This window comes from Maniola hyperantus, chromosome 4 (genome assembly GCF_902806685.2).
Source record: "Maniola hyperantus chromosome 4, iAphHyp1.2, whole genome shotgun sequence".
Classification (NCBI taxonomy): domain Eukaryota; kingdom Metazoa; phylum Arthropoda; class Insecta; order Lepidoptera; family Nymphalidae; genus Maniola; species Maniola hyperantus.
The window spans coordinates 11981701-11992726 of record NC_048539.1 but is presented as its reverse complement, the minus strand read 5'-3'; the positions used below and the strand labels follow the sequence as shown (position 1 = coordinate 11992726).

At 38.4% G+C, this 11026-nt stretch overlaps 1 protein-coding gene across 5 annotated transcripts in view; it reads right to left on the bottom strand.

Moving 5' to 3' along the window:
* The window catches only part of Vav (Vav guanine nucleotide exchange factor), a 33468-nt gene that overhangs the window by 9847 nt on the left and 12595 nt on the right, over positions 1-11026 (bottom strand). For 3 of the 5 annotated variants that reach the window (XM_034968052.2, XM_034968054.2, XM_069497981.1), the window contains 11 exons: positions 10769-10939; positions 9731-9946; positions 9077-9196; positions 8293-8409; positions 7835-8026; positions 4365-4567; positions 3818-3935; positions 3244-3386; positions 1946-2092; positions 890-1039; positions 168-336 (listed from right to left, as the gene is read on the bottom strand). In XM_034968052.2, the coding sequence (XP_034823943.1) occupies positions 168-336; positions 890-1039; positions 1946-2092; positions 3244-3386; positions 3818-3935; positions 4365-4567; positions 7835-8026; positions 8293-8409; positions 9077-9196; positions 9731-9946; positions 10769-10939 (1746 nt within the window). The remainder of the gene's footprint in view (positions 1-167; positions 337-889; positions 1040-1945; positions 2093-3243; positions 3387-3817; positions 3936-4364; positions 4568-7834; positions 8027-8292; positions 8410-9076; positions 9197-9730; positions 9947-10768; positions 10940-11026) is intronic. The other 2 variants (XM_034968053.2, XM_069497982.1) reach the window with 1 other exon arrangement.

Here is an 11026-nt window from a genome sequence, read left to right as displayed (position 1 = left end):
TTCAAGGCAAGAGTGAACAGTCATCTTCTAGGCAAGCGCGCTCCAGCTTTAACTTCATCGTTGCTTTACTTAAGGCGTCATTGACGTCAAGCGCAAGCCTTTCCTGTAATTTTAAAAAAATGGGATAAAAAGGAAAAACACTGGGCAGAAAAATTTGCGGTATATACCTTATCCAGAGTCCGTCCTTTCCACCAGCCCCGACTGTCGCCCTCTTTACTGAGCACAAGTAACTTAGCGCCAGGCCGAAGCGCTAACTGTGAAGACTCCAGCGGCCGAAAGTCGTGGATCACCGTCGCTACCACTCGTCGGAACGGCCAGCGAAGACTCGAGTTTAAACTGCAAAAGGAGATATGATGCCTTTAAAGTTTGAAGACAAGTTAAGCTGATCTAAAATTCCTTCAGTAAATGCTTGCTGATGGTATTATCTAGATTTTTGGCCGAATCTAAGTATGATGAATAAATTTTGACAACTCACTCGCCATATTTGCTTTATAACTGTCATGTTAAAAGTACGGTTCACCCTTATTATGGACTAAAATCGTACTTTTGACATGACAGTCGACACATAGAGCAAATATGGCGAGTGAGTTCTCAAGATGTATGCACTATAGGTAGTTGCATACGCCGGCCCTACTATCCAACCAAGATTTAGTAAATCATTTTCGAGATCTCTTATGATGATTACGAAAATGGCATACATTTTCAAATTAAAGTCTCTCGGGATGCTGATGAGAAAAAAAAAACATGACGTAGGTACTTTTTTTTTCAAAATAATCTCCTTCTTTCCACTTCTTTTCCGTTTGCACTCTAGATATACCATTACCATACCATATATTATACCATAACCATATTTTGCCGAAGACCCTACAAAATTTGTAAAGGCGCTTACCCAACGAAGTTCTCGGATAAACTAGTCTTCTCATAGTAAGAGACCAGCTCGACGATGCTGCGGAAGAACCGCGACTCGGAAAGGAAGTAGTGTGGCACCTGGTCTATAGGTTTCCGGCAAACGCGCATGTGCTTTACTGTGTTGTCCGTCCTAAGGGAAAAGGAGAAAAAATGCTGTGAGGTGACGTATAACCCCCGAAAGAAATGAAGCTTATTAAATTATTTGTGTATTTTTCTATACATATTGGTGACCGACTTTGGAAATACGTATTTACCTTTAGATAAATCTCTACTAATATTATAAGTCCGAAAGTGTGTCTGTCTGCTGACTTTTCATGGCCCATCCGTTTAATTTATTTTGACGATATTTGGTACAGAGATAGCTTGCATTCCAGGGATGGACATAGCTATTTATTGTCCCAGAAATTAAAGAACTTCTCACGGGATTAAATCCACCTGAATAAAGTCGCGGGCATCATCTATTTGATACAGAACTTAGCTGGCATCCCAGGATCGGCCATAGGCTACTTTCTATCCTAGAAAAAAAATAGTTCCCACAGGCCTTTTACTAAAACTTAAACCCACGTGGACGAAGTCGCGGGCATCATCTAGTCTGAAATAAAATGAACTGGAACAATTTTTAGGAAATTAGCCATAAACCTTCACAAACAACCTTAATAGAAGAGATTGGTTTTTGAGATATTAGATAAATATATATGTCGGAGATACTCGGCAGTAATCGGGACGCAAACGTTGTCTAGTGGCGTTGATCGAGTCTACGCATTATGACACAATCTGGGTTACCATGGACACGTAAGAAAAACAATATGGTTTGAAGATGGTAAGAGAAACGACTTGTGTAGAATCGTATCCCGCGTTCCTATTAAGCCAACATAATAACCCTGTAGATAAACGCCCAATAGAAGGAAATACGACGATCCTAGAGCTCTCTGCCGACATATATATAACCATAATATAATTATATGTTCCTTTACAAATTAATAGGACCGGCAGTAGGCGAGTCGGACTCGCACTTGCCTGTTTCTGAGCGACTTACTTGAGCGAGAGCGCGTATTGCGTGTCGTTGTGTGAAGGCGGCGGTAAAGACTGCGTGGCTCGCGGCCGCACTCGCAGTAGAAACGTTCCGTCCACCCGCCTCTCCAACCGCGCCGTCGCTGTTTCCCGACCCATCTCACCCACGTACCTGCCGATAGTGCCTTTCAGATACAGGAAGCTCAAGACGCAAACATGTTCACATAATAAAATACTAATTTAAAAATCAAAATACCCGAGTGCACAAACACCAAAAAGTAAAAACCAAGATGTAATCTAATAGTTATTTATGCAAGTGTTGTATAAAGAGGGGCATTAAAACACGAAATGCGGTTTATCACACGAGGCTTCGCCTCGTGATGACTTGAGTGTTTTAATACCTAATTATCAACAGTTGCATACAAGATTTTATCTACACCCATAATATTATGAATCATCTATAAAAGATTCTGAGTTGGAAGGTCCCGATCTCGATATAGTTACTCGGCGGAATATTTATATTTAAGTACCACTTCACTATAGCGTTTCAAACACAGGCACAGGTTTAAAATATCTGAAAGTTCTGGCAGTGTCCTCTCAAAACATGAATCCCTCATTTTTTGTAAACAAAACAATAAAAATATCGAAGAAAAATGGCGGGGATTCGAATAACTTACTTTTTATTTAAACGCGCGGCGTTCTGGTAGTGAAACGCGCGTAAATGTCAATGATCTTTTTTTGAAATTCATAGAAATACCCATAAATACCACGGATCACGACTTAAGGTTCTGATAGAACGAGACAGATTTATGCCAGCAGTATAGCGCTGTCTCTTTTTCACAGGAGTGTTATAATGAAATTCAGTACAACATTATAACACTCGTTTGGATGCTTTAATGGTTATTAAGATATTGGGTGTTTTAATGTTGGCAATAAGCTAACTGTTTCAGAATCTTTTATTGAGGATTTAAAGCATGGGTGTAGATAAAGTATTTTATTATTTTCAATTTACATAATGAATTATTCTTGAAATTACAATCGACAAAATACAGCAATCGTACTCAAATATTATAATTAAGATAACTATATCAAGTGGGGTATCATATTATGAAAGGGCTTCACCTGTGGATTCTAAAACAGATCTTTATTTATTTTTATGCATCATAGTTTTTGAATTATCGTGCAAAATGTCAAAAAAATAGGACTGTTGTACGGAACCCTCTTTGCGCGAGCCTGACTCGCACTTGACCGGTTTTTGAAACTCCAACACGATTGCACAACAATTAAATAGATATTCGAAAAGAGAAGTGAAGCAAAACTTACCACATGTAATAGTGTAGCGCGTTGTCGGGTTGGTGTGCGTGAGGCGGCAGAGGGGGCGCGGGTGCGGTGCCTCCCCCGCAGCGACCTGACAGTGCTATGCAGTCCTTGTGTGCGCACGCGTTGCATACTGAACAGAGGTAGCCCTGAAAACAGTGTTGATACTTTAAAAATCTTATAAGTGAAAATTATTCATCCATGTGTTCCGTTTCTTATCTATGCGTTCCACCATATTTCATTCGACTGAGTTGACACTTAGTATTATGCGTACAACATGACTTTACACGCGCCATTTTGACTTTATGTGTCAAATGTGTCTATTTTATTTTAAACATCTTTATTGCTTAATACTATGGCAAATAATTAAAAAAACATATAGGATAGACTTAAAAACAAAGGCCGACTTTATTACTTCAGTGAGCTCTTACAGGCGACGAATACTTAAGAAGTTATAGAACTGTAAGACGGGGAGTCGCAAATCGCAATGCACTTGACTTTGTAATGTTAAAAGTACGATTTTAGTACTTATTTTCCGTACTTTTGACATTTATTGATTAAAATATTAATAAGTACCTACCTGGAATATTCTACCTTTGAGGAATTTGGAACAGTGATGACACGTGGCCGGCTTTTCAAACGTGTGTAATACAAACTTGTGGTTTGTACTCCGACATCCGGCCGGTTCCAGGTTGTCTCTGCAACAAATATTTTGACTTATTTTGAGGGGCGCGAATGATACATTCTATGTTTACTCGATTATACTTATTATACGCGTATACTCGATCCCACAAAATATTTCTGCACTTTACGTAGACCATGACGCTGTAACTAGCTTATGACGATTTCTGATGTGTCGATTGTATGATTCTCTTATTTGTGTTCTGCTTAATAAATATTATGTTATTTGTACGTAAAAGTTTTCATGGAGGGATTCGCGTAATCCGAGTTCATAAATTGAACCAATCATGATACTAACATAGCCTCCTCAATAGTCTTGAGCCACTTGCCTTTCATGCGAGCGTAGAATCTTTGGATCGCCACACGATGTAGAAGTGTGACGTCCATCTTACGTCACTAAACCGACATTTTCAAAGTAAACTGCGCCCAACAGTCTTGATACTCACATAGCTTCCTTAATAGTCTTGAGCCACTTTCGCCGACAGTCTTCTGTGCGCGCGTAGAGGGTAAAGGTAGCGTCTTTGGATCGCCGCACGAGGTAGAAGTGCGACGTCCACCTCGCATCGCCGCGTAACGTTCTTCTGCCGCAACCTTCTTCTACGCGGTACTCGGCCAGTCGGATACCCGTCCGGTAAGAATATTGATTGTCCTATACAAATTTATAGGACTTTAAATGTCGCTAATATTGAGCACTAGATGATGCCCGGTGGATCAATTTTTACATATTCCGTGGGTACTCTTTTGTTCATTTTGTCAAAATCGTTAAACGTGATGGACAGACACAATTACGCATTTACTTATAATACTTTTCATAGTCCAATAATTGATTCAAAATAGGTACCCATATACCCTTTTTTTGATTGTCAATAAGTTGGATTTGTAAGATAATAACGTAATGGTGATAATATTAATTACGTAAACTTTAAACTAAAGCTACAAAGGGTTCTCCCTCAAACAAAGTTCTAAAGTTTGGATTAGAGCTTTTTCAAGCTATATTCTTTACTACCTGATGCCCACGATTTCGTCCGCATAGAATTAATTTTTAACTGTCTTCAAAATAGAATGTTATGTATTTAGAAAGTTTTGTTTCCCCGTAGAACTGGGAAATTTGTCGAAATAAAATATAGGCTATAGTATGTATGCTATTTCTGTGTCAAGTTTGGTAAATATTGAAGACTAGCTTATGCTCGCGAATTCGTCCGCGTGGACTACATAAACTTCAACTCCCTATTTGACTCCCTTAGGGGTTGAATTTTCAAAAATCCCTTCTTAGCGGATGCTTACTTCATAACAGCTATCTGCATGCCAAATATCAGCCCAATCCGTCCAGTAGTTTCAGCTGTGCGTTGATAGATCAGTCAGTCAGTCAGTCACCTTTTCCTTTTATATATTTAGAGTAAAGGGCTTCACGGTTTAAAATTCATATAGGTACTTTCAAAATTATGAATTAACAAAATTTTCATCTACCTACAATTTATTAATATACATTATTTCATGCATCTATTGTTTTATTTTAAAAATAGCTGATGCCTGTAACTTTATCCGCGTAGGTTTTTAAAAACGTTGTGAGAACTTTGTGATTTTTAAACTTCAAGAAAGGAGGAGGTTCTCAATTAGTCGGAATCTTCTTTTATTTTTCCGAGATAAAAAGTCTTAGGACATCTCCTACACCCATCTTCAGGATACAAGCTATCTCTATATCTTTCATTAAGTTCAGTTTAGCGGATGAGCCGTGAAAACTAACAAACAGACATACTTTTGCATTTGTATCACTATAGCAAATGTCCGCGTGGATTTGGGTTTTTAAAAATTCTGTGGGAACTCTTTGATTTTCCGAGATAAAAAGTAGCATTTGCCTCTTTCCATGTTTTTAACGTATAGTTATACGTATATACAGTGGCGTGCACTGGATTTCAAGCCAGGGTATGCATTTAGGTATAAACTTGTTTTACGGCAGGTTATAATGAAAAAGTAAGCATTGATTTCTTACAATGAGGGTAAGCAGTGCGTTTATGCTTCTATGAGCTGCACGCCACTGCGTATATACCCATGGAAAAAAATGATTTTTTCACGTGAAGCACCATGATTGAGGGAAAAACTAACAACGCAATAAACCACCAAATAAACACACTTTCGTATTTAAAATATAGGTAGTGATGTTTAATCCTATTTCACTATACTACTATAGCTTACAATATTAAGTAACATCAGACATGCTGTGACCAAAACCTGTGTACCTTTAAATTCAACAGAATTTTACGTGCAATACAAACTTTAATTTCGAAAACTAAACCGGCGAAGTTAAAGGTGACATAATAGTGGAGTGACTTTAAAGTTATGCCATAAACAATTGTACCCTTAGCACGAGTTTGCACTTTGCAAGTCTTGTAAACTTTTTTTTTTTAAAGAACTTGCCTCTCCAACTAAGCGTAAAGCTTGTGCGTAGGTACGACAATAGTGCAACGGGCGGGGTTTGAACCGTCGACCTTTCGGTTTTCAGTCCACTCCTGTACCCGTTGAGCTATCGAGGAACTGTCTTTAAATAACATTTTGTACTACCGTACCGATCCAAAAATGCTTCACTAGGCACACTAGGTATATAGGGAAAACTGTGAAACTCGTACTAAGATATTAGAGATATTTCGCTAGTTACAAAAATTGTTTGCTTAAATGACAAACAAAAATTGCAATATTAAATACAGGATACATGAAGCCATTTTTGTTCATTTATGAATTTATAATATAATATACACATTAAAGTTGCTGTGTTACTCTATTCAAATGGTAATAGGCACAGATTGACAGCTGCTAACTTTAGTTACGACTTCGTTATGTTATTTTATTACACTAGCTTATGCTCGCGACTTCGTCCGCGTGGACTACACAAATTTCAAACCCCTAGTTCACCCCCTTAGGGGTTGAATTTTCAATAACCCTTTCTTAGCGGATGCCTACGTCATAATAGCTATCTGCATGCCAAATTTCAGCCCGACCTGTCCACTTATTTGAGCTGTGCGTTGATAGATCAGTCAGTCAGTCAGTCACCTTTTCCTTTTATATATTTAAAGATAAATTGTGGGGGTAAAGGCACAACTGAGTAGGTTCCTGTGGTAGTGGAGCGGTGCGGGAGGGGTGTGATGACGTGACGCGAGACCTCAGTGATTCGTCAACAGGACAACTGTCGCCCCCCCCCCCCACCGCTCCTCTACTGCAGGAGCCTAATCAGTTAATCGCTATTCGCAGGAAATGTCCCACTGCAGTGTGCCTATTAGCATTTGAATATGGTAAATACGTAATAATATAACATAATTTTTGTATTGAAAAAGTGGCCACATTATGAGCACATTGAATATATTATACTGCAACTTTGATTCAATACAAATAAAAGTTACGATATTAGACCCCATTTACAAAGCATTGACCACCGTATGTTTTCTTTCGGATAAATCTCCAAATAGGTAGTGGCACATAGTGCATACATTGAGTATAATAAATAATCATTCACACGGTATTTGTTTTGCAAAAAATACTTACACAGTTTTAATCGTGTGAGTACCATACTCAGTGTATACGCCACTGCCTGTACGGTAAGACTTATCCTGCAAAAAAATGTGTGGAGCAAATGTCGTGTCGTGTGAACAGGGTCTTATAGTAGGATTAAAATTTATTGACGGCCGAGAAGTTAGTGACAAGTCGCGTCGTTATGACATATTTTGCATCACAAATATTTTTTCCTTTCTGTTCTCCCTCTCGCAGCTCACTTCTCAATCGCCAAAAACATTGAATCGAACTATACACATCCTAGAGTAAACAAGAACACACACCATCCTATAAACTACTTACTAGCAATAATCCAGTGAGCCCTATTCGGCTGTGGGGTGCAAAGCAACGTTAGTATAAGGTTATCGATATTTACTGTCGGGTAGATCACCTTGACGGGCTTGCACAGCAGCATGAGCTTGTCGAATACGAACACGTAGCGCGAGCGGAGCTTCTGGTCCTCGTGTGCTTTGACCTTTAGCTCGCCGTCGAGGAGTAATCTGCCGTACGCTGCTAAGCCTGCCCCGCCCGCGCCTAACGCGGCACCGTCCCAGTCTATTATGCTCTCCTGGTACAACAATAGATGATATTGCGAATAGACAACCTTTATTGACGAAGAAGGTTTTGTTGGTGTCTCAAAATGGTTAGCGTCCACTGAGATTTTTGCCTTTATCATTTATATGGAAGGATAGTAATGCCAAAATGAAAAGAAAAGATGCAATAAAGTCTAAGAAAAGTATCGAATACTTTGGTCTTGAGCCCAATTAGGCTTTAAAGAGACCCACTGAGTGGACATTAAATATTGCGATAGATTTGAGAGGAAACAACACAAACCTGCACTTTAGCAAGCAACGATAGCACCTCGCTGTCTCGTTTGACCTCATTGATGTATTGAGCGACATCCACCATCGCCTCTTTCGCTCGCTCCAACCCCCTGAACTCTTCATGATTCTGAAAGTTTATGTTAGTAACTTCTTTATTTGATAAATAATCTACGGAAGTTAAGAAATGAAATTGCGGTATTTACGAAATGAAAGTGCTTGCGGCATATTTCCTATCCTACGTTAAAAAGCAACTAAATTTATTTTTCATATATTCATCAAGACTTATGTTTTATAGACCATCCCTCAACATGTGTTATTCAGGCTCACAGAACTACTGTAAAGTTATTTGATTCTTTTTCTCTAATTTAAACATTTTTGTTGCACCTCTACACTGGAAGATCCTAATATAGGGCCGTCGACTTAGTTTTTGCTTGTGGTTTAGTTTTTAACAATCTATAGGTACATAATTGTATAGATCTGATTTCAACATACCTACAGCCAAAACCGCTAGGGTTAGAAACTTAAAATTTTGATATTAGGTAGGTTATTTTTATGACTTAGATTTTGAATCTTGTACTCTTAATATACAGAATAGGTTAACCCTATTAAATGTTGCGAAAACATTGTTTGTTCGCATCGCTCGTTTTTGATTGGTCGGTTACTCAAAATGGTTAACAGCCACTGACTTTTCGTCTTGCCATCTTAATGGGATTACGTAACAAAGAGAGCTCTATATTAACTTCTCTGTGTGGATAGAGTATCCCTAGTATATCATAAAGTGTAGATGCTCTTACCGGTTGTGTTTCATGCACAAGCTTGTCCAGCAATAGATGGTATTTGAGCACGCGCTGCATAGGCACCGACAGGATGTCCCGCAGTTGTATGCGCCCGTCGCTGTGCTCCTTTTGACATTTCTGTCGGCAAACAAACATTGTGAGGGTATTTCTTAACAGGAAACAAGTATATTTTTTTAAATTTTCTATTTGATATCATTAATACCCTCGTAATGTTTTAAATAACTAAATTCATTTAATGGGGATCCACACTACAAATTTATCCCGGCTATAGAGGCACTCGTAGTATCATCTGTGGGACCGGCTGTACTGAGTTGTGAGCTGCTATAATTTTAATTGTACGAGCTACCAGGTATATTGTATTGTATCAACAATTCTTAGCAAAACTCGCAAACAAACAAAACAAACAATGTCATTTTAACATTGGCCGGATCTCTTGTGGCGCCCTCGAAGATCAGTTTTGCCTGAGGATCACCATTTGAGATTGACTTCTACCAAAAAAAAATCTAAGAAGATATTAATTATTATGCATAGTTTTTGAACAAATCGACGGGCCCTTCATTTCTCGTGCCCCTTGAGGCGGGAGACCTTTCGCACACACATTTCGATCGCCTGAACATTGACTATTTTGGGCACAGGACAAAAACTACTCACTGCAAGTTGTTTGCTGAACGTGGAATCCCTCGCATCTAACGTCTTCAGCGTCTCTTGCGCGTTGGTGAGGTTGGAGCAGTAGTCTCCATATAACAGTAGCCTCTCCCTCCAAGTGAGGAACACGTCGGCCAATCGTGGCGCGCCGCTGCCTGGCACACAGTTCTCCGTGGCTAGTCGTAGTTGTCTTAGCAATCCCGAATGGATTTCGTGTAATTCCTGTAAAAATAACAAAATATTCATTATTAATAGTGTTTTAACTTTAAGAGGGCTCAGGACGGTGCTTTCTTCATACAAACGTAGGAGGGTAATTACTACATTATTTAATACTGCACGCTCAAAACTAAGTATTATATCAATTAATCTCGTCATTATCTAGGTTTATTGATATAAGAAACATTGAAAAAAATATTGATTTTAAAGTTACGAGCCTCAAAAGATTCCTATTTTAACACTAAATTTATGACAACTTTGGATGTAAATAAATAAGATAAGGGGTATGAAAATTCTAAAGAAATTTAACATTAGACATAGTTTATTTATTCATTAGTTGAAATAACTATACTTTGCAAATATAAACTCAGTAGTTTTTTCTCAAAAATACTTTTCCTAAACCCTTGATTTCAGTGAAAATCATCGTGCCTTTCACCTTTCTCATGCAACGTCAAGTGAAAACCAAACAGGTTCGGTCGAGCGTACTGCGTCACCTTAAACAAAGTTTTTATAGCTACCTTGCTCGAGGAGACTCAAGGGGAGCATCGATTGTATGCCAAATAAAAGGGACTGTTTACAAATTGCACATGATTTCAATATGGCCGATATTTTTAATAGGAAACCTGCTTTGTACTAAAATCAATATATAAAGAAATTAGTTTTCCTGAATTATAATTAGCTAACAAGTAATTTAAGCGATGCCGCGATGTTGAAATTTAATTGAATAATAAATTAACACAAATATTTGTGTTAATAAAACAGTCAAGGTTGCCAATTTAGAAGACCGCAATTCTCTACCGACATTGAATTATTAAATGCCGTTCTTACCTTCACACCAAAAAAGATGACTTGCATATCCTGAGGCTTCAAGTATGGCGTGAGCGGCCTCAGGAAGTATTTGATTATTTTACTGAGCACGTCTACGTAATTGCATTCCGTGTCCACCAGTTCCCTTATAACGTAGTCCCTTTTCTCTAGACTATGCGACGACGTCGCTAGCTGGGGACATATGAAAAATATGCTAATATCTGTGGATTACATATTCTTAGAGATACAATAGAGTACAGTAAATCGGGCTAACTATTT